This window comes from Heptranchias perlo, chromosome 14 (genome assembly GCF_035084215.1).
Source record: "Heptranchias perlo isolate sHepPer1 chromosome 14, sHepPer1.hap1, whole genome shotgun sequence".
Taxonomy (NCBI): Eukaryota; Metazoa; Chordata; class Chondrichthyes; order Hexanchiformes; family Hexanchidae; genus Heptranchias; species Heptranchias perlo.
This window is the reverse complement of record NC_090338.1, coordinates 72,320,060-72,347,898: the sequence shown is the minus strand read 5'-3', so window position 1 is coordinate 72,347,898 and position 27,839 is coordinate 72,320,060. Positions and strand designations below refer to the sequence as shown.

At 43.0% G+C, this 27,839-nt stretch overlaps 1 protein-coding gene across 1 annotated transcript in view; it reads left to right on the top strand.

The window, feature by feature from the left end:
- Positions 1-27,839, top strand: part of lcp2a (lymphocyte cytosolic protein 2a) — a 184,405-nt gene that overhangs the window by 51,940 nt on the left and 104,626 nt on the right. Inside the window, exon 4 of the mRNA XM_067996567.1 lies at positions 15,380-15,445. Within this exon, the coding sequence (XP_067852668.1) occupies positions 15,380-15,445 (66 nt within the window). The remainder of the gene's footprint in view (positions 1-15,379; positions 15,446-27,839) is intronic.

Sequence of the window (27,839 nt, the reverse complement as noted above, 5' to 3'; positions counted from 1 at the left end):
GCTTTATAAATAGAGGCACAGAGTACAAAAGCAAGGAAATCATGATGAATCTTTATAAACCCTGGATCTGCCACAACTGAAGGATTGTGTCCAGTTCTGGGCACTGCACTTTAGGAAAGATGTGAAGGCCTTAGAGAGGGTGCAGAAGAGATTTACTAGAATGATTCCAGGGATGAGGGACTTTAGTTATGTGAATAGACTGGAAAAGCTGGGGTTGTTCTCCTTGGAACAGAGACAAGTGCGAGGAGATTTGATAGAAGTATTCAAAATCATGAAGGGTCTAGACAGAGTAGATAGAGAGAAACTGTTCCCATTGGCGGAAGGGTCAAGAACCAGAGGACATAGATTTAAGGTGACTGGCAAAAGAACGAAAAGCGACATGGGGATAAACTTTTTTACACAACGAGTGGTTAGGATCTGGAATGCACTGCCTGAGGGGGTGGTGGAGGCAGATTTAATTATGGCCTTCAAAAGGGAATTGGATAAGTGCCTGAATGGAAAAAATTTGCAGGGCTATGGGGATAGGGCGGGGAGTGGGACTGGCTAGATTGCTCTTGCAGAGAGCTGGCACGGACTCGATGGGCCGAATGGCCTCCTTCCGAGCTGTAACCTTTCTATGATTCTATGATTATTTACTCTATCAAAATCCTTCATAATTATGAACACCTCTATTAAGCCTCCGTTCTCCCTTCTCTGCTCTAAGGAGAACAACCCCAGACATGTGTAGTGATTACTGTTGATGTGTTAACTTTAAGTAAACAAGGATGCGGCCCTAGTTAAAGATCTCACTGCCCCGAAAAGATCATAACATTTGAAACATCACCATTTGCAAATGGAAAGTGAACGCAGGCTGTGGGCACGTTAATTCGTGGAATTATTAATATAGGAAATCAAATCTGCTCTTCTGATTTGTGAATTTGAGATGAAGCCACAGTGTAGGAAATATGGTAGCAAAATACTGCAGTAACCTTTAGATATTCAAATCACGATCAGCAAATGTAACTTACGAGCACTGAGCTCCGTTGGAGATCTTATCATTCCTCTGACTGTAAGGTCACAGACATCGATACAGTTGTATTCTGGGGAATTTCCCCAGGTCATACAAAAACATTTTTCAGTATTCCAATACCAGTACAAACTCTTTGGTCCAGATCACTGGTTCAGTAACAGAATACTCACCTATGAGTCAGAAAGTTGTGGATTCAAGTCCCACTCCTGGGAATTGCGCACAAAATCTAGGCTGACACTCCCAGTGCAGTATTGAAGGAATGCTGCAGTGTCGGAGGTGCCATCTTTCGGATGAGACTTTAAACCGAGGCCCCATCTACCCACTCAGGTGGATGTAGAAGATTCCATGGCATATCACTATTCAAAGAACAGGGCAGTTCTCACTGGTGTCCTGGGCAACATTTATTCCTCAACCAACACCAATAAAACAGATTACCTCATCATTTATCTCATTCCTGTTTGTGGGACCTTGCTGTGTGCAAATTGGTTACCATGGAGGAAAAAATTGGATAGCGCCTATTATTGGGTGGGGTTAGCAAGATCCGCTATTACCCCGTGCCCAATGGCCCATGCGCAGGCCGAACGAGACTTTCGTGAGGCAGAGTTCCGAATCACGTTGACATGAGAATACAATGCAATTCTCACTTTCCAGCAGCAGGAGGAGCTCCAATCTCTTAAAGGGGGGATGTCTCTTAAAGGGAGCTGGTACCTGTTATTTGCTGTCTGCTGTCTGCACGGAGTCTGAACGGAGATCAGACCTTGCACATGCAAAACACAGATGCAGGTCCCATCCCTATGTTAACTAACTTATGAGTTATGTTAAAACCAATGCCCTCGCAGGGGTGTTTGCTAATGCTGTTGGAGAAGGTTTAAACTAGAGTGGCAGGGGGATGGGAACCTGAGCGGGGAGTCAGAAGGGAATAAAATTGAGAGCAGCAAGAGAGGGGAAGACCCAGGGGAAATTTACAATACAAATAGTCCAAACAGTTGTTCAAGAACAAGTGAGAGGGAAAAGCGTAGAGCAGCGGAAAGAAAGTGTACTTTAGGCACGACAGATAAAATAAAAACTAGAAGGCGTAAGGCGATTAACCCAGCATCAAAGCTGTGGCAGGGGGTTGGGAACCTGAGCAGGGAGACAGAGGAAAGCATGTCAGGAAGGGACAGAAGGTATGGAGTAAAAGGTAAAGTGTTAAAAAAGGAAAAAGCAGGAACTAAATGTCACAAAGCATATTTGAAAGTTCTTTATCTGAATGCACGTAGCATTCGTAACAAAATGGATGAGTTAATGGCACAAATAACGACGTATGGGTATGATCTTGTGGCCATTACAGAAACATGGCTGCAGGGTGACAACGACTGGGAATTAAATATGCCAGGGTATTTAACAATCAGGAAGGACAGGCAGGAAGGAAGGGGAGGTGGGGTGGATATGTTAACAAAGGAAGGAATCACTGTAATACAGAGAAATGATATTGGGACAAAGGATCAGGATAATGAAACAGTTTGGGTAGAGATAAGGAATAATAAGGGGAAAAAAACACTAGTGGGCGTAGTATATAGGCCTCCTAATAGTTGCAACTCTGCTGGAAGAAGTATTAATCAGGAAATAGTCGGGGCCAGCTATAATTATGGGGGATTTTAACTATCATATCAACTGGACAAATCAAATTGGGCAGGGCAGCCTTGAGGAAGAGTTTATTGAGTGTATTAGGGATGGATTTCTTGAGCAGTATGTAACTGAACCTACAAGGGGGCAAGCAACCTTGGACCTGGTCCTGTGTAATGAGCCAGGATTAATTAATAATGTCCTAGTTAAGGATCCCCTTGGAATGAGTGACCATAACATGGTTACATTCCATATCCAATTAGAGGGTGAGAAGGTTGGTTCTCAAACAAGCGTACTGAGCTTGAATAAAGGAGACTATGATGGTATGAGAGCGGAATTGATTAAAGTGGACTGGGAAAATAGATTAAAGGGTAAGACGGTGCATGAGCAGTGGTGTTCATTCAAGGAGTTATTTTACAACTTTCAAAAAATATATATTCCACTGAGGAAAAAAGGGTGTAAAAGAAATGACAGCCATCCGTAGGCTAAGTAAAGAAATTAAGGATAGTATCCGACTAAAAACAAGGACATGTAAGGTAGCCAAACTTAGTGGGAGGATAGAAGATTGGGAAGTCTTCAAAAGACAGCAAAAAGTAACTAAAGGATTGATTAAGAAAGGGAAGATAGATTATGAAAATAAATTAGCAAAAAATATAAAAACAGATAGCAAGAGTTTCTATAGTTATATAAAAAGAAAAAGGGTGGCTAAGGCAAACGTAGGTCCCTTAGAGGATGAGACCGGGAAATTAATGGTGGGTAACATGGAGATGGCAAAAATGCTGAACAAATATTTTGTTTCAGTCTTTTTGGTAGAGGTCACTAAGCATATCCCAGCACTGGACAAACAGGGGGCTCTAGCGGGGGAGGAGCTAAATACGATTAAAATCACTAAGGAATTGGTACTCAGTAAATTAATGGGACTCAAGGCGGATAAATCCCCTGGACCTGATGGCTTACATCCTGGGGTCTTGAGGGAAGTGGCAGTAGGGATTGTGGATGCTTTGGTAATAATTTTCCAAAATTCTCTGGACTCGGCAAAGGTCCCGGCAGATTGGAAAACTGCTAATGTAACACCCTTATTTAAAAAGGGTAGTAGGCAGAAGGCTGGAAATTATAGGCCAGTTAGCCTAACATCTGTGGTGGGTAAAATTTTGGAGTCTATTATTAAGGAGACAGTAGCGGAACATTTGGATAAACATAATTTAATAGGACAAAGTCAGCATGGCTTTACGAAGGGGAAGTCATGTCTGACAAATTTGCTTGAGTTCTTTGAGGACATAACGTACAGGGTGGATAAAGGGGAACCAGTGGACGTAGTGTATTTGGACTTCCAGAAGGCATTCGACAAGGTGCCACATAAAAGATTATTGCTCAAGATAAATAATCACTGGATTGGGGGAATTATTCTGGCATGGGTGGAGGATTGGTTATCGAACAGGAAGCAGAGAGTTGGGATAAATGGTTCATTCTCGGACTGGCAACCAGTAGCCAGTGGTGTTCCGCAGGGGTCAGTGCTGGGTCCCCAACTCTTTACAATCTATATTAACGATTTGGAGGAGGGGGCCGAGTGTAACATATCAAAGTTTGCAGATGATACAAAGATAGGAGGGAAAGTGGAGAGTGAGGAGGACATAAAAAACCTACAAGGGAATATAGACAGGCTGGGTGAGTGGGCGGAGATTTGGCAGATGCAATACAATATTGGAAAATGTGCGGTTATGCACTTTGGCAGGAAAAATCAGAGAGCAAGTTGTTATCTTAATGGCGTGAAACTGGAAAGTACTGCAGTTCAAAGGGATCTGGGGGTCCTAGTGCAAGAAAATCAAAAAGTTGGTATGCAGGTGCAGCAGGTGATCAAGAAGGCCAACAGAATGTTGGCTTTTATTGCAAGGGGATAGAATATAAAAACAGGGAGGTATTGCTGCAGTTATATAATTGTAAACAATTTTACAACACCAAGTTATAGTCCAGCAATTTTATTTTAAATATAAGGTATTGGTGAGACCGCACCTGGAATACTGCATACAGTTTTGGTGTCCATACTTAAGAAAAGACATACTTGCTCTCGAGGCAGTACAAAGAAGGTTCACTCGGTTAATCCCGGGGATGAGGGGGCGGACGTATGAGGAGAGGTTGAGTAGATTGGGACTCTACTCATTGGAGTTCAGAAGAATGAGAGGCGATCTTATTGAAACATATAAGATTGTGAAGGGGCTTGATCGGGTGGATGCGGTAAGGATGTTCCCAAGGATGGGTGAAACTGGAACTAGGGGGCATAATCTTAGAATAAGGAGCTGCTCTTTCAAAACTGAGATGAGGAGAAACTTCTTCACACAGAGGGTAGTAGGTCTGTGAAATTTGCTGCCCCAGGAAGCTGTGGAAGCTACATCATTAAATAAATTTAAAACAGAAATAGACAGTTTCCTAGAAGTAAAGGGAATTAGGGGTTACAGGGAGCGGGCAGGAAATTGGACATGAATTTAGATTTGAGGTTAGGATCAGATCAGCCATGATCTTATTGAATGGCGGAGCAGGCTCGAGGGGCCGATTGGCCTACTCCTGCTCCTATTTCTTATGTTCTTATTAAGTAAAGGTTGCGCACTACTAAATCCCACATCCTCCAATCTGCATGCCAGACCTTACCAATCTGCCGATCTGAATTTTTACCAGGCCTGAGAGAGTGCATGCACCAAGGTTCTCTGCTGATGCACTAGAGGGCTTGGTGCAAGTGGTAGACAGAAGGAGGGACATCCTATATATCTGCTGGCGGGCGGGGTGGGGGGAGTGCAATAGGCCCTCCAGACATATACCCAAAAGGCAGCGGAGTACGAAGTCAGTGCCAGGTGCACATGAACATGGATGCAGTGCAGGAAGAAATTCAATTCTTTGACATGAGTGGTCAAGGTGAGAGAGGTCAACTGTCAAGTGGTACCTCCTACCAACTACACCACGCACTACACCCCCCATCACCCACATACCAACAAACTCTTTCCATCAGTACTCAACTCTTCCAATCAGATGATTCCTCTCATCCTCATATCTTACCACTGTTGCAAGCCACCCACCCACAACTCACAGGCCACATACACTGGCAGCTATTCAACCATGACAGGCACATCACCCAGACACACATCCTGCTTTCTTGCAGGAGAAGGTGGCGCATATCAGGAGGTAGCAAGTGGCAGTGGCATTTAGCCCCTCGAGCCTGTTCCACCATTCAATGAGATCATGGTGGACCTGTGGCCTAACTCCATATGCCCACCTTAGCCCCATATCCCTTAATACCCTTGGTTCACAGAAATCTATCAATCTCAGATTTAGAATTCACAATTCAGCTAGCATCATCTGCCTTCTGCAGAAGAACGTTCCAAACGTCTCCCACCCTTTGCGTGTAGAAGCATTTCCTAACTTCACTCCTGCACGTCCTGGCTCTAAATGTTAGGCTATGTCCCCTAGTCCTAGTATTCAAGTATAGGAGACCTCCAAAAACAGTTACAAATGTCTCGGTAGCCGGAAGCAATAATCAAGCCACTAACCTGTAAATCCTGCATAGTCCCATTAAATAGCGCCGGTGGGGGGTCCTCCCGACACTCTAAGACATGTTCAGGTGGTTGGGGTTGAGACTGTGCGTTGAGTTGAGCATTAATCCCCAAAATGGTGTCTATCACTTTAAATCAGCGTTGCACATTGATTGTATCCATTTTCTCCTTACTTTACATGCTTCCGGCATTCGGTATTTGCGTATGCGCTAACTCCTATATCAAGATGGCATCTGGCGCACATCACGCTGGAAACGTGCTTGCGCAGCCAAGACACCATCTTGGATGTTGGCGAGGCCATGTAGCGACGAAACAACGGGCACTACATGGCCCAATTTAGCGCCCCATGTTTCTTACATTACAACAGTGACTATACTTCAAAAGTACTAAATTGGATGTGAAGCTCTTTGGGACGTCCTGAGGTTGTGAAAGGTGCTATATAAATGCAAATCTTTCTTTTTCCTTTATGTATGTCATAGGACCCCAATTTGCAATAATGTATGAGGCTCTTGCCTGATTCAGGCCACCCGAAGAAACAGCAGCTTTGAAATTACCACAGGGCTGGAATGGAGTAGGAAATTGACCAAAATACTGCAGATGCTGGAAATGCTAAACCTTTATAAACCACTGGATAGGCCTCGGCTGTCCATTTCTGGGCACCACACTTTAGGAAGCATGTCAAGGCCTTGGAGAGGGTGAAGAGGAAATTTACTAGAATGGTTACATCGAGTTACATCCAAACTACTGCACAGAAACAGGCCATTCGGCCCAATTGGTCTATGCCGGCGTTTATGCTCCAAATGTGCCTCCTCCCTCCCTGCTTCATCTTACCCTATCAGGATACTCTTTTATTCCTCTCACCCTCATCTGTTTATCTAGCTTCCCCTTAAATGCATCTCTGCTATTTGCCTCAACTACTCCTAATAACGCGTTCCACATTCCAACCACTCTCTGGGTAAAGAAGTTTCTCCTGAATTCCCTATTGGATTTGTTAGCAACTATTTTATATTTATGACCTCTAGTTTTGGACTCCCCCAGTGGAAACATTTTCTGTACGTCTACTCTATCAAACCCTTTCATTATCTTGAAGACCTCTATCAGGTCACCCCTCGTCCCCTCTTATCTAGAGAAAAGAGCTCTAGCCTGTTCAGCCTTTCCTGAAAAGGATATCCTCTCAGTTCTGGTATAATCCTTGTGAATCTTTTTTGCACCCTCTCCAATGCCTCTATATCCTTTCTGTAATATGGGGAGTAGAACTGTGCACAATACTCCAAGTGTTGTCTAATCAAGGTTCTGTGCAGGTTCAACATAACTTCTTTGCTTTTCAATCCTATCCCCCTAGAAATGAACCCTAGTTCTTGATTTGCATTTTTTATGGCCTTATTAACTTGCATCGCTACTTTTACTGATTTGTGTATCGGTACCCCATGATCCATTTGCTGCTCTATTCCATTTAGACTCTTATTATCCTCCTTATTCTTCCTACCAAAATGCACTACCTCACGCTTATTTATATTGAAATTCATTTCCCAATTATTCACGCATTCTGCAAGTTTATTACTGTCCTCTTGCATTTTGACGCATTCTTCCTTTGAATTAGCGAAACCTCCCAATTTGGTGTCGTTCGCAAATTTTGAAATTATACTTCTGATTCCCGAATCCAAATCGTTAATGTAAATTGTGAACAACAGTGGTCCCAGCACCGATCCCTGTGGAACACCACTTCCCACCTTTTGCCATTCTGAGTAGCTACCCTTAACCACTACTCTCTGTTTTCTGTTTTGTAGCCAACTTGCTATTCATTCTGCTATGGGTCCCCTGACTCCACATGCTCCGACCTTAGCTTTAAGTCTACAATGTGGTACCATATTGAAGGCCTTTTGAAAATCCAAATATATTACATCTACTGCATTACCCATGTCTATTCTTTCTGTTACTTCTTCAAAGAATTCAATGAGGCTGGTGAAACATGACTTTCCCTTTTGATATCTGTGCTGACTATTCTTTATTATATTTTTGATCTCGAGATGTCTTTCTATTACATCTTTAAGTAAAGATTCTATTATCTTTCCTACCACTAACATTAAGCTGACTAGTCTATAGTTCCCCGGACTTGTTCTATCTCTCTTTTTAAATATATGAATAACATTAGCTGTCCGCCAGCCCTCTGGCATTATTCCCTTTATGTTATGATTGCTATTGCCTAGATGTTCCCCTATGCTTACTTCTCTTATCTGTTCTGGTTCATTTCCCATTACTAGATCCAGCATTCAGGTTTGTTTTGTAATTGAAGTTTTTAGGATTGTGATAAAATTCCAGGTAGAATAATGGAGGCAAAAAGTCAAATCATTCAAGAGGCAGTTAAGATGCTTGGGTCAGGGGTTTGTAAGTTTCTGTGGAAGGACGAACTAGATGGGGCAAATAGCATCCCTTATCTATATGTTTCTTTGTGAACAGATTCAGGCAAAGTCTTCAGTGTGGTGAAGGATTCAATTATCAAGGGGTGTTGAATAAAAGGGAAGTTGGATAGAACTTTGTCACTCAAAGGGTAATGGAGTTGGAGAATATGTTGCCAAGAAAGGAACTGAACAGATCACTGGAATGCTCACCAGCAGCATTATTTATGGTAGGACTTTAGAATTCCCAATATTTTAAAATAAATAAAATCACAATTACTGCTAGATGATAGAAGAGCTTAGCTTCTGGGAGCCCTCATCCCAAATTATGATCCTAGTGATATTGGGTGTGATCAGACCTAAAAACATTCTTTGTTAAAGGAAAATCGTATTTGACTAACTTGATTGAGTTCTTTGATGAAGTAACGGAGAGAGTTGATGAGGGTAGTAGTGCAGTTGATGTTGTGTATGTGAATTTTCAAAAGGCATTTGATCAAGTACCACATAATAGACTTGTTAAGCAAAATTAAAGCCCATGGGAATAAAGGGACAGTGACAGCGTGGATACAAAATTGGCTAGGAGACAGAAAGCAGAGAGAAGTGGTGATCGGTTGTTTTTCAGACTGGAGAGAAGTACACAGTGGTGTTCCCCAGGGGTCAGTATTAGCACCATTGCTCTTTTTGATATATATTAATGACCTGGGCTTGGGTATCCAGGGAAGCATTTCAAAGTTTGCAGATGACACGAAATTCAGAAATGTAGTAAACAAAGAGGAGGATAGTAATAGACTTCAGGAGGACACAGACAGACAGGTCAAATGGGCAGACACATGGCAGATTAAATTTAACGCAGAGAAGTGTGAAGTGATACATTTTGGTAGAAAGAATGATGAGAGGCAATATAAACTAAACGGTACAATTTTAAAGGGGTATAGGTACAGAGAGACCTGGGGGGGTGGAAATGCACAAATCTTTGAAGGTGGCAGGACAAGTTGAGAAGGCTGTTAAAAAAGCTAATGGATTTATTAATCAAGGCATAGAGTACAAAAGCAAGGAAGTTATGCTGAACCTTTATAAAACACTAGTTAAGCCTCAGTTGGAGTATTGTGTTCAATTCTGGGCACCGCATTTTAGGAAGGCTGTCAAGGCCTTAGAGAGGGTGCGGAAGAGATTCACCAGAATGATACCAGGGATGAGGGACTTCAGTTATGTGGAAAAACTGGGATTGCTCTCCTTAGAGCAGAGAGGTTAAGAAGAGATTTGATGGAGGTGTTTAAAATCATGAATGGTTTTGATAGAGTAAATAAGCAGAAACTTTTCCAGTAGCAGAAGGGTCGGTAACCAGAGGACACAGATTTAAGGTGATTGGCAAAAGAACCAGATGCGACATGAGGAAACGTTTTCACACAGAGAATTTTTATGATCTGGAATGCACTGCTGAGAGGGCGATGGAAGCAGATTCAAGAATAATTTTCAAAAGGGAACTGGATAAATACTTGAAGGGAGAAAAATTACAGGACTATGGGGAAAGAGCAGGGGAGTGGGACTAATTGGATAGCTCTTTCAAAGAGCCGGCACAGGCATGATGGGCCAAGTGGCCTCCTTCTGTGCCTTAACATATTATGTTACTATGAGGATGTGAAAAATATTATTGTGTTTTGAGTAGCTAAACATCGCTTCAGTGCTTTTGAGTGTTGCTGTCTAATAGCAACAATACAAGTTTATTTACATCAGTTTTCTCCAATCCTTTCCTGAAGGTGCTGACTCTTGCTTTGCTTGGATTCTGAGAATACCTGCCCTCTGTTAACATCATCCAAACTTGGCCTAGATAGGAAGTGTTGGTAGGCCAGTCCACTGAGGACATATTACAGTTGTGACCAACCTTGTCCTTACCCAGTCTTTGCACTTTCCAGTAGGGTTTCACTGGATATCAATCTGGAGCAGGTTCACTGCTGGGATTTCTTCCTCTTCCTAGCCCAGAACACTGCTACCGATTGTAATGCTTCAACTACTTCAGTGACTAAGAGCATTTAAATCACAAGATAGAAGACCCTTCAGCCAATCTGACCTCATCCTTCCAGAATAGCAGTCCATTGCTGCATCTAGTTGGTCCTTAAATGATCCCAGTGTCCTGGACTCTACTTCCCCTGGCAGTTCATTCCAGCTGTCGATTCCGCTCTGTGTAAAGAAATACTTCCTAACATCTACCCTAAATCTGCCCTTCACAACCCTAAATCTGTGCCCATTTGTCCTGCTGCTCTAATGTATCTGAAAGTATTACTTTGCATTTCTTTCTTTATCCTTTTAAGTGTTATGAAGCTGTACTAGGCTTCTTCTCAGATATTTCTTTTAAATTTGAAGATCCCTAGTTTATCAAGTCGTTGCTCATCACTCTTCCCTATAATCAAAAACCAGTTGCCTGTGTTCCACCTCTAAGGCTCCTTGTTGTGAGGACTAGAAATGTATGTAGACCTCTAGGTCTGGCCTGACCACGGGACTGTACAGCTCCAGTGTGACTTCTGGGGGTATGACGGATTCAAATGATTTGGCAATATAACTCAACACCATTTAACCACGGTAACCAATACAACAATTAACGTCTCTAGGTTTGTATTAGTTTCTCGCCTGGCAAGCTTTATCCCAGCCACGGAATACAGTTACAAGCCAGGAATCGAACCTTGGAACTTCTTGATTGTTACATCTTGGTCACTTCGTGAAGCAAGCAATATACCTTTCACACGACATGTCATCACAAGACACAGGAAAGTTTCCCCACATTTGAAGTTCATGAGAATAGGGGAATCCCGTCCAGCAGGGTCTGGTAACATTAGGAACTCTTTGGTGACAGTTCTAATATCCTGTGGCTCTGTAGATATCACTTAATTCAGCACAAGCCACTCTGCAATCATCCATGTTCAAACTACAACATCATTTTGCTTTTTGGATTTTTGCAGAAACAGGTTGCTTGTTGTAGGTTTAGTATTTGTCATGTGGTACTTTGTAAGTGGAAGAGCAGATTTATCTCAACATTTCCGCTCAATGACTCTCTTTACACGAAGTTGATTGACATCGCTCTTTTTTTGTCCATTAGATCTGAATCCAGCTGATAAAATCAGTTGAACCGGTATTTCAGTCCATGTACACAGATTTGCGCCGGGAATTTCCTTGGGGCCTCACCCGCTGCACCGGTGAAACTTCAGTGCATAATGGGGATGCTGTGAGGAAATTCCCGGCGCTGATGTTTTGTCAACTTTGGTTGGTGCCAAGGATGCTTTGGTCGATCTTTGCAAAACGTGGACTCGCTCCCATCAGCACATGAAGCTAGAAACCTTACAACTAAGGCGTAGAGGAAAATAGGGATCTTGGAGTGCATGAGCACAGAATGTAGCAGGAAAGGTAGTTAAAGTGGTTAAGAAGGCATACGGGATACTTTCCTTTATTAGCCGAGGCATAGAATATAACAGTAGGGAGGTTATGCTAGAACTGTATAAAACACTAGTGAGGCCACAGCTAGAGTACTGTGTACAGTTCTGGTCACCACATTATAGGAAAGATGTGATTGCACTAGAGAGGGTACAGAGGAGATTTACGAGGATGTTGCCAGGACTGGAGAATTTTAGCGATGAGGAAAGATTGGATAGGCTGGGGTTGTTGTCTTTGCAACAGAGGAGGTTGAGGGGAGATATAATTGAGGTGTATAAAATTATGAGGGGCCTAGATAGAGGGGATAGGATGGACCTACTTCCCTTAGCAGAGAGGTCAAAAACCAAGGGGCATAGATTTAAAGTAATTGGTAAGAGGATTAGAGAGGAGCTGAGGAGAAATGTTTTCACCCAGATGGTGGTGGGGTCTGGAACTCACTGCCTGAAAGGGTGGTAAAGGCAGAAACCCTCAGCTCATTTAAAAAGTACTTGGATATGCACTTGAAGTACAGTAACCTACGGGGCTACAGACCAAGAGCTGAAAAGTGGGATTAGGCTGGATAGCTTTTTTTCAGTTGGCACAGACACGATGGGCCGAATGGCCTCCTTCTGTGCCGTAACTTTCTCTAATTCTATAACTAACGTCTATGACAGAAGCTAGTCAATGCTTCATTGCAGCAAACCTCACCAACTTCCCTCCCACATCACACAATCTGAGTAACTAAATAGGAGATATTTTATTGTCCACCTATTGCAGTGCATCACTAATTTTAATTGCTCCACCGTTGGCGGCCATGCCTTCAGCTGTCTTTACCTTAAGTTCTGGAATTCCCTCCCTAAACCTCTCCACCTCTCTACCTCTCTCTCCTTCTTTTAGACACTCCTTGAAACCTACCTCTTTGACCAAGTCCTTCTATCTCCTTATGTGGTTCGGTGTCAAATTTTGTCTGATATCTTGGGACATTTTACTATGTTAAAGGTACTGTATAAATGCAAGTTGTTGTTGTTGAAAAAAGGTCTCCTTCTGCTGGGCTTCTAGTGGGATCAGTAACAATCAGAGGCACATTGCGAAGGAAATAGACCGATATTCATAGGCCATGGATCTTCACTCCTCCTATGCAAAGGAAATATAGAAATGGCATGGCTTCCTGCAGTTACTGGTGATGGAAACACTAGCAGTGGTTTCTGATTTTGATTAATTGTGTGAGACTGTAAGGGTGTGTTTGAATTTTTTTTTGCTGATACTTTTACCACCTGCTTTATGCCAGGGACTTTGCTCCGTCATTTCCTTTCCTATTGTATGATCTCAGAGAATAGATCGAGTGGATGTCCTTCCTTTTTTTCTGCAGCTGTTACAATGTTAATATGTCACACAAAAATAAAGAATCCAAAGAAAACAAAGTTTCCCCCTTTTACTAAATTCTATATTTTTACACCTGTAAATCCATTGGTTCTTCATGTAAACTTCCTAATTTGAAAAGGGAAGTGTCATAATACATTCACACTTTAAGTTTAGTGCAAAGCCATTTGGGTTTACAATGGCACTAAACTTATGTAAATCGGGTTTCAAGACCCAAACTGAAGTTTCATGCTGCATTCAGAATGATACCGGGGCTAAAAGGGTTAAATTATGAGGACAGGTTGCATAGACTAGGCTGTATTCCTTTGAATATAGAAGATTAAGAAGTGATCTAATTGAGGTGTTTAAGACGATTAAAGGAGTTGATAGGGTAGATAGAGAGACACTATTTTCTCTGGGGGAGTCCAGAATAAGGGGGCGTAATCTTAAAATGAGAGCTCGGCCGTTCAGGGATGGTGTCAGGAAACACTTCTTCATACAAAGAGTAGTGGAAATCTGGAACTCTGTCCCCCAAAAAGCTATTGAGGCTGGGGGTCAATTGAAAATTTCAAAACTGAGATTGATAGACCTTTGTTAGACAAGGGTATCAAGGGATATGGAACCAAGGCAGGTAGATGGAGTTAAGATACAGATCAGCCATGATCTAATTGAATGGCAGAACAGGCTCAAGGGGCTGAATGGTCTACTCCTGTTCCTGTGTTCCTATAACTGGCCTATAAATTCTGCAATAAATAGAGCCTGTATGAGTGATGAGTGTCAGAGTCGTGTGCACAACAAACTCGATCTCAAATGTAATTGCCAAATTGAAAATATTTTGCATGTAATCATTGAATGACTATTTTGAACCACTTACCTGCCTCTTAGCTGAGCAAGGGAGAGCTCCCAGTTGAAGGGTGCTCACTTAGGTGAGGTACTAGAGAGCAACTGGTGCCTGTGGAACTACACCCCCAGCAAGTAATCAGTGCTTTCAGGAGAGAAGAGGAGGAATTGGTACAAAAGTTTCATCCTATATTCAGTTTGTCGACAATTATTGATGTATTCAGAATAAACTGAAATGCTATGAACTGTCTTGTCACCTCTGCTCTTTCTGGTGTTGCATTCCTTTCATAGAGAACTTGATGACCTCCCAATCTACAGCACTTTTGGTAACTAGCCTCCCACTTCCATTACACATGTAAAATTCAAATTCACCTTCCAAATAAAATAATATTTGAAACAAATGCGTGAACAGGTTGCCTCAGAGTTGCATGTTTTACAGAGATGTATTAAAAACCTCACGATGCATCTCAAGTGTTGGTTAGACTTTTTAAACAATGTTTTCAACCACTCCAGTAAGGGGCAGTGGGCACTAAGCACACTGTTCTTTCATCTTTAGAATCCAGCCCAACTATCAGGATATAAATCTCTTCTGTTTGCTAAGTGTAAGGGAAATGGGTTCATGCAGTTTCAATCCAATGTGTGTGGGCCATCAACACAAAAGTGGACAGAATTGGGCAATAAATAGGCAGTGTCACAGAGAGGCCTCAAGATGACCAATGTGAGGAAAGGAAATGTCACAATGGTACAGTTGGGGGCACTCTTGTAAGTGCTGGAGATAAGGCACATTGTATGGGCCTGAGTAGATCCTACAGCCAACCTAAGCTACATTTCATCTGAGAGGACTTGATTGGTTACGTTGAAAGAGCTTTACACTGCATCCCATTGGGCTATGACTGACCTGAGAGTGTTTGATGGAGCAATACATAGGCAACATCCAAACTATGCAAAACCTGACCAGGGAGTCCTTGTTGGGGCAGAGTAGATGAAGGTCTATTTCGCAACTAACTGATCCTATATCTAATCTGGGAGTGCTTCATGGTGATACTGGGTGCCAAAAGTAGGAAAATCTTTACCACAACAACATACTTACAAAACTGCTCTAATATGAATGCAACAATTTCTGTTATCAATTATGGAGAATCTATGTTCTTTATATGAATCGTACCAATAATACTTGTGATCCATTTCACTTATTCTCTATTTAAGATGTTTTATTTTCTGGTTTACAGACAGATTTATCAGCTATGTCAGGAGATCAACAAAAGGGAGGAAAAAAGGAGCTTCTTCCAAAAGAGGTAAAATAATTTTTTTTTATTCATTCATGGGATGTGGGTGTTGCTGTCCAGCATTTATTGCCCATTCCTAATTGCCCTTGAGAAAGTGGTGATGAGCCGCCTTCTTGAACCACTGCAGTCCATGTGGTGAAGGTTCTCCCACAGTGCTGTAAGATAGGGAGTTCCAGGATTTTGACCCAGCCACGATGAAGGAACAGCGATATATTTCCAAGTCGGGATGGTGTGTGACTTGGAGGGGAACATGCAGGTGTGTTGTTCCCATGTGCCTGCTGCTCTTATCCTTTTAAGTGGTAGAGGTCACTGGTTTGGGAGGTGCTGTCGAAGAAGCCTTGGTGAGTTGCTGCAGTGCATCCTGTAGATAGTACACACTGCAGCCACTGTGTGCCAGTGGTGAAGGGAGTGAATGTTTAAGGTGGTGGATGTGGTGCCAATCAAGCAGGCTGCTTTGTCCTGGATGGTGTCGAGCTTCTTGAGTGTTGTTGGAGCTGCACTCATCTAGGCAAGTGGAGAGTATTCCATCACACTCCTGACTTGTGCCTTGTAGATGGTGGAAAGGCTTTGGGGATACAGGAGGTGAGTCACTCGCTGCAGAATACCCAGCCTCTGACCTGCCCTTGTAGCCACAGTATTTATGTGGCTGGTCCAGTTAAGTTTCTGGTCAATGGTGACCCCCAGAATGTTGATGGTGGGGGATTCGGCGATGGTAATGCCGTTGAATGTGAAGGGGATGTGGTTAGACTCTCTCTTGTTGGAGATGGTCATTGTCTGGCACTTGTCTGGTGCGAATGTTACTTACCACTTACCAGCCCAGGCCTGGATGTTGTCCAGGTCTTGCTGCATGCCGGCACGGACTGCTTCATTATCTGAGGGGTTGCGAATGGAACTGAACACTGTGCAATCATCAGCGAACATCCCCATTTCTGATGGAGGGAAGGTCATTGATGAAGCAGCTGAAGATGGTTCGGCCTAGGACACTGCCCTGAGGAACTCCTGCAGCAATGTCCTAGGGCTGAGATGATTGGCCTCCAACAACCAATACCATCTTCCTTTGTGCTAGGTATGACTCCAGCCACTGGAGAGTTTTCCCCCTGATTCCCATTGACTTCAATTTTACGAGGGCTCCTTGGTGCCACACTCGGTCAAATGCTGCCTTGATGTTAAGGGCAGTCACTCTCACCTCACCTCTGGAATTCAGCTCTTCTGTCCATGTTTGGACCAAGGCTGTAATGAGGTCAGGAGCCGAGTGGTCCTGGCGGAACCCAAACTGAGCATCGGTGAGCAGGTTATTGGTGAGTAAATGCCGCTTGATAGCACTGTGGACGATACCTTCTATCACTTCGCTGATGATTGTGAGTACATAAGAACATAAGAACATAAGAACATAAGAAATTGGAGCAGGAGTAGGCCAATCGGCCCCTCGAGCCTGCTCCGCCATTCAATAAGATCATGGCTGATCTGATCCCAACCACAAATCTAAAGAACACAAGAAGTCGGAGCAGGACCCGGCCACATAGCCCCTGGGCCCTCTCCGCCACCCACAGGGCATTGACCGATCCGAACTCAGCTTCATGTCCAATTTCCTGCCCGCTCCCCATAACCCCTAATTCCCTTTACTTCTAGGAAACTGTCTATTTCTGTTTTAAATTTATCTAATGATGTAGCTTCCACAGCTTCCTGGGGCAGCAAATTCCACAGACCTACCACCCTCTGAGTGAAGAAGTTTCTCCTCATCTCAGTTTTGAAAGAGCAGCCCCTTATTCTAAGATTATGCCCCCTAGTTCTAGTTTCACCCATCTTTGGGAACATCCTTACCGCATCCACCCGATCAAGACCCTTCACAATCTTATATGTTTCAATAAGATCGCCTCTCATTCTTCTGAACTCCAATGAGTAGAGTCCCAATCTACTCAACCTCTCCTCATATGTCCGCCCCCTCATCCCCGGGATTAACCGAGTGAACCTTCTTTGTACTGCCTCGAGAGCAAGTATGTCTTTTCTTAAGTATGGAGACCAAAACTGTATGCAGTATTCCAGGTGCGGTCTCACCAATACCTTATATAACTGCAGCAATACCTCCTTGTTTTTATATTCTATCCCCCTTGCAATAAAAGCCAACATTCCGTTGGCTTTCTTGATCACCTGCTGCACCTGCATACCAACTTTTTGATTTTCTTGCACTAGGACCCCCAGATCCCTTTGTACTGCAGTACTTTCCAGTCTCTCGCCATTAAGAAAATAACTTGCTCTCTGATTTTTCCTGCCAAAGTGCATAACCTCACATTTTCCAATATTATATTGCATCTGCCAAATCTCCGCCCACTCACCCAGCCTGTCTATATCCCCTTGCAGGTTTTTTATGTCCTCCTCACTCTCTACTTTCCCTCCCATCTTTGTATCATCTGCAAATTTTGATATGTTGCACTCGGTCCCCTCCTCCAAATCGTTAATATAGATTGTAAAGAGTTGGGGACCCAGCACCGACCCCTGTGGAACACCACTGGTTACTGGTTGCCAGTCCGAAAATGAACCATTTATCCCAACTCTCTGCTTCCTGTTCGATAACCAATCCTCCACCCATGCCAGAATATTACCCCCAATCCCGTGATTTTTTATCTTAAGTAATAATCTTTTATGTGGCACCTTGTCGAATGCCTTCTGGAAGTCTAAATACACTATGTCCACTGGTTCCCCTTTATCCACCCTATACGTTATATCCTCGAAGAACTCAAGCAAATTTGTCAGACATGACTTCCCCTTCGTAAAGCCATGCTGACTTTGTCCTATTAAATTATGCTTATCTAAATGTTCCGTTACTGTCTCCTTAATAATAGACTCCAAAATTTTACCCACCACAGATGTTAAGCTAACTGGCCTATAATTTCCAGCCTTCTGCCTACTACCCTTTTTAAATAACAGTGTTACATTAGCAGTTTTCCAATCTGCCGGGACCTCTCCTGAGTCCAGGGAATTTTGGAAAACTATCACCAAAGCATCCACAATCCCTACTGCCACTTCCCTCAAGACCCTAGGATGGAAGCCATCAGGTCCAGGGGATTTATCCGCCTTGAGTCCCATTATTTTACTGAGTACCATCTCTTGAGTGATTTTAATCGTATTTAGCTCCTCCCCCCCGAGAGTCCCCTGTTTGTCCAGTGTTGGGATATTCTTAGTGTCCTCTACTGTAAAGACTGAAACAAAATATTTGTTCAGCATTTTTGCCATCTCCATGTTTCCCACCATTAATTTCCCGGTCTCATCCTCTAAGGGACCTATGTTTGCCTTAGCCACCCTTTTTCTTTTTATATAACTATAGAAACTCTTGCTATCTGTTTTTATATTTTTTGCTAATTTCTTTTCATAATCTAACTTCCCTTTCTTAATCAATCCTTTAGTTACTTTTTGCTGTCTTTTGAAGAATTCCCAATCTTCTATCCTCCCACTAAGTTTGGCTACCTTATATGTCCTTGTTTTTAGTCGGATACTATCCTTGATTTCTTTACTTAGCCACGGGTGGCTGTCATTCCTTTTACACCCTTTTTTCCTCAGTGGAATATATTTATTTTGAAAGTTGTAAAATAACTCCCTAAATGAACACCACTGCTCATGTACCGTCTTACCCTTTAATCTATTTTCCCAGTCCACTTTAATCAATTCCGCTCTCATACCATCATAGTCTCCTTTATTCAAGCTCAGTACGCTTGTTTGAGAATCAACCTTCTCACCCTCTAATTGGATATGGAATTCAACCATGTTGTGGTCGCTCGTTCCAAGGGGATCCTTAACTAGGACATTATTAATTAATCCTGACTCATTACACAGGACCAGGTCCAAGGTTGCCTGCCCCCTTGTAGGATCAGTTACATACTGCTCAAGAAATCCATCCCTGATGCACTCAATGAACTCGTCCTCAAGGCTGCTCTGCCCAATTTGATTTGTCCAGTTAATATGATAATTAAAATCCCCCATAATTATGGCTGTTCCCTTATTACATGCCCCGACTGGGAATTGGCCGAATTGGATTTGTCCTGCTTTTGTGGACAGGACATACCTGGGCAATTTTCTACATTGTCAGGTAGATGCCAGTGTTGTAGCTGTACTGGAACAGCTTGTGTGGCGATGAAAGAAAATCCTCAAAAAATGCAGGAAATATGGAATTGACGAAAGCTGGAAACAACACAATAGATCAATCAGCATATGAAAGGGGACGATAGGCTCACGTTTCACGTGTAATCCCCAAAATGAGGGGCTGATGATGAAAAGTCCCACTTGAAACGTTAACCCCTCTGCTTCCGATATTGACTTATAATCTGTACTTCTATCCATTCCTGTCCATCTACCTTTGAACCTGTCACACTGCAGATGTCAAGAGTGTAAAGAGAAGGGAAAGTGAGCTATTGGCTGATTTTACCACTCCCTACCCCCTGGGCACTTGGGCCAATTTCAATTATCCAATCCGAGATCAGCTATCTGAGCACAGTGGGATCTTTTAGGTCTGACGGGTCATTTCCATTTATCAGGGTGGAGTGGGGCTATTTTAACCTGCTGTTACAGTGCAGTCTCCATTACCTGCACTCCCATTGTCCACCTTCGATGATCAGGGAGAACCTTTATGGAGGAAAGCCGTGAATATTACAGGGCTGAGTGCGGTCCCTGTATTCGGGTGAGGACAGAGAGGGAGCCAGATGATAATCGCAGCACAGCACTTACTGCCCCTTGCTACCGAGGCCCAGCCTCCCCCCAATTTGGAGAGGGCTGGCTAATAGGTGAACAGCTATCCTATCTCAAGACAGGCATGAACCTACGAAAACATGCAAATCGGAGTCCTAAGCTGTCTGTAGGACCCTTCTTCTGTTCCTACTGGCTCGAGCACACAATTGGCCCAGCGGAACTGTGTGGTGCTTAAAGGGAGTGTCGCCAGAAAACTCAAGAAAAACTGCTGTGGAACTGATATTTGTGGGGCCACGAGGAGGAGCCAGTCTCTCTGTGCTCCCCCCTCCCCCAGGATTATTCCTGGTCCGACTTCAGCACCTCCCCCAATCGGCGAGCTGTCCCTTGTCAGCACAGTATTTGCCAAACTATTCAAAAGAGCCCGGCCATCCCTTCTTGGTTTCACTAGATTCAGTTGTTCTCTTAGGCAGTCTGAGCATTTACTTTTCTGGGAGTTGACTCATACTGTCCTGTATCTAATTGTACAATAGCATAACCCAGCGGTGGAACAATATCACTCCCTTCTGATCTAGAATCATAGAATCCTCCAGCACAGGAAGGTGGGCACCAGGATGAAATATTAGACAGGAGAAAGAAGGTGCACAGTGGACTGGGAAAGACAAATAACACCAGGGTAAAGAATATTTCAGAAATAGGAGGGATCAGACAGGGGTGCAAATTCGAGGCAGTCTAAGATGATTTTGGAGTGCAAGTACATAAATGTATGTAGCGTGGTAGATAAAGTTGGTGAACTACAGGCACAAGTCACCACATGGGACCATGATATAATGGCAATAAAAGAGACCTGGCTCAAAGAAGGGGAAGATTGGGAACTTAGTATTCCTGACTATTCAGGAAATATAGGAAAGTAAAGAAAGGAGGGGCGTGGCAGTATTGATCAAAGAAACTATTATGGCACTGAAAAGGAATTATGTAGTTGAGGGGGACAAAGACAGAATCTATTTGGTTAGAATTAAGGAACAATAGAGGAGCTATTACGTTACTGGGTGTGTACAATAGGCCACCAAATAGTTGGAAGGAGATAAGAGAGGCAAATTTGCAGGCAAATTACAGAAAGATGCAAGAACTATAGAGTAGTGATAATGGGGGACTTCAATTACCCAATATAAACTGGGACTGTAACAGTGTAAAGGGCAAAGAGGAATTCTTGAAATGTGTTCAAGAGAACTTCCTTCAGCAGTGTATTGCCAGCCCAACGAGGAAGGAAGCAGTGCTGGATCTAATTCTGGGGAATTAAACGGGGCAAGTGGAGCATGTTTCAGTGGGGGAGCATTTGGGGAACAATGATCATAATATAATCAGGTTTAGAATAGTTATGGAAGAAGACAAGGAACAATCAAGCATAAAAATACTACACTGGAGGAGGGCTAATTTCAGTGAATTAAAAAGGTGGATTAGAATCAGAAATTATTAGGCAAATCAGTAATTGAACAATGAGAGGCCTTCAAGAAGCAAATAGTTCAGGTACAGTGTAGACACAGTCCCACAAGGGGGAAGGAAGGGCATCCAAAGCTAGAGCTCCCTGGACGACTAAAGATACAGAGATTAAAATGAAACAGAAAAAGGAGGTTTATGACAAATGTAAGGTTCATAATATGGTAGAGAACAAAGCTGAATACAGAAAGTACAGAGGAGATCCAAAAAAGGAAATAAGAGGGTAAAGAGAGAGTATGAGAATAGATTAGTAGCGAACATAAAAGAGAACCCAAAAGTCTTTTATAAACATATAAATAGTAAAAGGGTAGTCAAAGAGAAGGGTGGGGCTGATTAGGGACGAAAAAGGAGATCTTCTTGTGGAGGCAGAGGTTATGACTGAGGTACTAAATGAATACTTTGCATCGGTCTTCACTAGAGAAGAGGATGCTGCCAATGTAGCAGTAAAGGAGGATGTAATAGTGATATTGGATAGAATAAAAATAGATAAAGAGGAGGTACTTAAAAGATTGGCAGTACTCAAAGTCGAAAGGTCACCTGGTCCAGATGGGATGCATCCTAGGTTACTGAGGGAAGTAAGGGTAGAAATTGCGGAGGCTCTGGCCACAATCTTCCAATCCTCCTTAGATAAGGGGATGGTGCCAGAGTACTGGAGGATTGCAAATATTATATCCCTGTTCAAAAAAGGGGAGAGGGATAAACCCAGCAATTATAGGCCAGTCAGCCTAATGTCGGTGCTGGGGAAACTTTTTAGAGACAATAATCTGGGACAAAATTGATTGGCATTTGGAAAAGTATGGGCTAATAAATGAAAGTCAGCACGGATTTATTAATGGAAAATCGTGTTTGACTAACTTGATTGAGTTCTTTGATGAAGTACCGGAGAGGGTTGATGAGGGTGGTGTAGTTGATGTTGTGCACATGGACTTTCAAAAGGCATTTGATAAAGTACCACATAATAGACTTGTTAGCAAAATTAAAGCCCATGGGATTAAAGGGACAATGGCAGCATGTCATTGAATACATTCAAGGCTGAGTTAGACAAATTTTTGATCAGCAACGGACTCAAAGGATATGGGGAAAGGGCGGGAAAGTGGAGTTGAGGTAAAAATCAGATCAGCCATGATCTCATTAAATGGCAGAGCAGGCTCGAGGGGCCGAATGGCCTATGCCTGCTCCTATCTCTTATGGTCTTATGGCCTTATGGTACAAAATTGGGACAGAAAGCAGAGAGGAGTGGTGAACGGTTGTTTTTCAGACTGGAGGGAAGTATACAGTGGTGTTCCCCAGGGGTCGGTATTAGGACCACTGCTCTTTTTGATATATATTAATGGACTTGGGCATACACGGTACAATTTCAAAGTTTGCAGATGACGCAAAACTCAGAAATGTAGTAAACAATGTGGAGGATTGTAACAGACTTCAGGAGGACATCGACAGATTGGTGAGATTGGTAGACACATGGCAGATGAAATTTAACATAGAGAAGTGTGAAGTGATACATTTTGATAGAAAGAATGAAGAGAGCCAATATAAACTAAACATAAAGAAGTTATATTAAACTTGTATAGAACTTTAGGTCGAGCATACTTGGAGGATTATGCAAAGTTCTGGTCTCCATATTATAGAACGGACCTTAAGGCATTGGCGAGGGTGCAAAAAAGATTCACAAGGATGATAGCAGAACTGAGAGAATATCCTTATCCTTATCAGGAAAGGCTGAACAGGCTTGAGCTCTTTTCTCTAGAAAAGAGAAGGCTGAGAGGTGACCTGATTGAAGTCTTTAAGATAATGATAGGGTTTGACAGGGTAGATGTGAAGAAAATGTTTCCATTTGTGGAACTAGAGGTCTTAAATATAAAATAGTCGCTAATAAATCCAATAGGGAATTCAGGAAAATCTTCTTTACCTGAAGAGTGGTAAGAATGTGGAACTTGCTACCACAAGGAGTAGTTGAGGCAAATAGCATAGATCCATTTAAGGGGAAGCTGGATAAGCACATGAGAGAGAAAGGCATAGAAGGGTATCCTGATAGGGGTAGATGAAGTAGGGAGGGAGGAGACTTCTGTGTTGTAGTTTCAATGTAACTCGATGTAACTCAATGTACAATTTTAAAGGGAGTGCAGGAACAGAGAAACCTGGGGGTGTATGTACACAAATCTTTGAAGGTGGCAGGACAAGTTGAGATCCTTGGCTTTATTAATAGAGGCATAGAGTACAAAAGCAAGGAAGTTATGCTAAACCTTTATTAAACATTGGTTAGGCCTCAGCTGCTGTATTGTGTTCAATTCTGGGCACCACACTTTAGGAAGCATGTCAAGGCCTTAGAGAGGGTGCAGACGAAATTTACTAGAATGGTACCAGGGATGAGGGACTTCAGTTATGTGGAGAGACTGGAGAAGCTGGGGTTGTTCTCCTTGGAGCAGGGACAGTTAAGAGGAAATTTGATGGAGTTGTTCAAAATCATGAATGGTTTTGATAGAGTAAATAAGGAGAAACTGTTTCCAGTGGCAGAAGGGTCGGTAACCAGAGGACACAGATTTAAGGTGATTGGCAAAAAAACCAGAGGAAACATTTTTTCATGCAGCAAGATCTGGAATACACTGCCTGAAAGTGCAGTGGAGGAAGCAGATTCAGTAGTCACTTTCAAAAGGGAATTGGACAAATAATTGAAGGGAACAAATTTGCAGGGCTATGGGGAAAGAGCAGGGGAGTGGGACTAATTTGATAGCTCTTTCAAAGAGCAGGCACAGGCACGATGGGCCGAATGGCCTCCTTCTGTGCTGTACCTCACTATGGTACTATGATTCTATGAAGCAGAAGGAGGCTATTCGGCCCACAGCCCTGCAAATGTTTCCTTTTCAAGTATACATCCAATTCCCTTTTGAAAGTTACTATTGAATCTGCCTCCAACACCCTCTCAGGTGGTGAATTCCAGACCTTAACAACTTGCTGCATAGAAAAAAAATTCTCCCAATCCCCTGCCTGTATTTTTTGTCAGTTATCTTCAAAATCAGATACTCATGTCTTTTGCACGTGTATTTCTTCAACCTCGCTGAAAGCGGTGTGAGTGGACACTTGGTGAGATCAGACTTGACATGAGTCATTAAGCTGCTTTATTTCTCATCGGGTGAACATACAGAGCAACAGTTACATCAGGATTTACTCATTTCCATCAATACAACCTGTCTTCACATAATAATATAAAAATAATGAACACACAATGAACAAACTTCATTGGGGCCTCTTGCTTGATTTGATGCTCATTTCCTCTCTCTCTCTGCTTTATTCCATCCTTCTTGAAGTCCTGTGGTGTCTGACTGCTCCTGGCTTTTGCAGCTCTCTCTGTTTCAAAAGCCTGACAGACCGCCTGTTCCCTACCCAAGAGCGGAACTCACCAGACTAACTTGGCAGTGACCCCTGATAAGTTCAAATGAGTAAAGTTGCCACGGCAACAATGAGTGCGAACCATTACTGGATCTTTTATTGTCTGCAGCACCTTGGTTCACACACCCTGTCTGAAATTTAATCTACATCTACTCTCCCTGCTGTCCAGTGAATTTAATCCCTTGAGAGTTAAGTTGAGCTCAGTAGTAGTGTTTTTTTTAACATATATTGCACCCTGTGGCGACATGGTCTGAAATCCTGAAACAGAATTGACAATTTCCATTATCCGCCAGGTGCCTCCGTGCCATTATTGTAGATAGAGTTCCCACATGTGTTGACTGCATCAGTCTGGCAATCATTCTCATTTCTGAAACTAGCTAATATCATCCGGGGCTCAATTTAGAATTAACAAATCTTACAATAAAGGGCCAGTATTCAAAGCTAAAGAAAGTCCTTGCATTTTTATATTTCATAACCTCAGGACGTCTCAAAGTGCTTTACAGCCAATGAAGTACTTTTTAAAGTGCAGTCACTGTTGTAATGTAGGAAACGCAGCAGCCAATTTGCACACAACAAGATCCCACCAACAGCAATGTGATAATGACCAGATAATCTGTTTTAGCGATGTTGGTTGTGGATAAATATTGGCCAGGACACCAGGGAGAACTCCCCTGCTCTTCTTCGAATAGTGCCATGGGATCATTTACGTCCACCTGAGAGGGCAGACAGGGCCTCGGTTTAATGTCGCACCTGAAAAACGGCACCTCTGACAGTGCAGCACTCCTTCAGTACTGTACTGAAGTGTCAGCCTAAATTATGTGCTCAAGTCTCTGGAGTGGGACTTGAAGCCACAACCTTCTGACTCAGAGGTGAGAGTACTACCACTGAGCCACAACTGACATCTTTAACGAGTTGTTGGCTTTTTATGTTGTCAGTGTTTTGTGGTGGAACAGAAAATTAAAATGTTTATGCATTTTTTTACATTTTTTTCTCAAAATAATGGTTTGCCTCATTTTTGAGTAGCACAAAGGCCCTAAGGGAAGGAGACATTCAGCACAAATATACTTTGGTCTGGGGGCAAAGGGATATTTTGTGCTGGTTTTACATAAAATAAACTTTTCCCTTCTTTCCTGTATTTTAGCAGTTCTCTTATTTTCTGCCATGCTTACGGATAGCTCCCCTATTTCCCTGGAGTTTCCTTCCCCCCGCCCACCTCCTCTGAAAGCACTGACCACTCTTGGGCAACACAGCTGCTGAGCAGCCTCTGATACCTTGCTAACATGTGACCGTATCGTAACTCGCACCAAGTCCCATTCACCCATCACCCCTGTGCTCACTGACCTATATTGACTCCCGGTCCACCAACGCCTCGATTTTAAAATTCTCATCCTTGTTTTCAAATCCCTCCATGGCCTCACCCCTCCCTATCTCTGTACCTCTCCAGCCCCACAACCCTCCGAGATCTCTGTGCTCCTCCAATTCTGGTGTCTTATTCATCCCCGATTTCCTTGGTCCCACCATTAGCGGCCGAGCCTTCAGCTGCCTAGACCCTAAGCTCTGGAATTCCCTCCCTAAACCTCTCTGCCTCTCTACCTCTCTCTCTTCCATTAAGACGCTCCTTAAAACCTACCTTTTTGACCAAGCTTTTGGCCACCTGTCCTAATATCTCCTTACGTGGCTTGGAGTCAAATTTTGTTTGATAATGTTCCTGTGAAGCACCTAGGGACATTTTATTAAGTTAAAGGCGCTATACAAATGCAAGTTGTTGTTATTGTAATGTGGCCATTCTTCATGTGTGAGCCTCGAAAGTGAGTGTCAGAAGGTTATTTGGCCATGAAGGGCACATGAAGAAGCCTCATATGAGCACATGTTCACACGTCCCAGCCAGGGTCTTTGGATAGCGATCAGTGATTCCCCCCCCCCTCTGCCGCCTGATTTTCTGCTGACTAGCCCAGAAACAGAGGAGGAGGAGGCGGACCAAGGGGGTCAAAGAACTTCTAAGCTCGAAGCCACTCGTTACTGTGGAACGGTTCAAGTTTAACCAGAGGAGGCGAAGGGACAGTGAAAATGTTTATCAGTTTACGGCAGAACTGAGGAATCCGCCCGAACCTTGTGACTTTGGTAGGTTTCTCGACGATGCAGCGGTCTACGGTTTGAAGAAATCATCGATACAGAGGAAACCGTGGGGTGGGGACAGACTCACGTCTGCTGGAGCTCTCGAAGTAGCACTTGGGGTGGAGCCTGATATGGGGCGTGTTCGCAAGTTAAAAGCCGCAGGGTCCAACAGCTCGAATGTGAACAGAGTTACCCAACCAAGTTGGAGGTTTGGTAAAGGTAATCATCATCTAGATGGATGTTTTCATAAGGAGGCTAAATGCAATATTTGCATAGACTTGGGCTATATAGCCCAGTGTTGTCGGACCTTAATTTGCTGCTGATTTTTATCCATTGATGAGCCTCTAATGGGTGTAGGCACTGTGATTTCTCACTGTAACCCTGAGGGCTCTGAACAATCAATAACATTTGCCTCCTGTACCCTTACTTCCACCGAGACCAATTATTCACAGATCAAAGGTGAAGCCCTTGCAATCATATTTTAATTTTGGTGGATAGTTTGCTGTGGAAGTGTCACAAGGATCAATTACAGAAACTGTATCGACCAACTGCCTTTGATTCACCAAATGATAATGTTGAGTGTAATCTGCCACCAATGCCCATTCCACCTCAGGAAACAGCTGTAACAGCTCCTCACAAAAATCTACTGGGGTGTATAATGGATGCCATATATAATGAGTGGGGTGTATAATTTTTAAAAAATTCATTCATGGGATGTGAGCATTGCTGG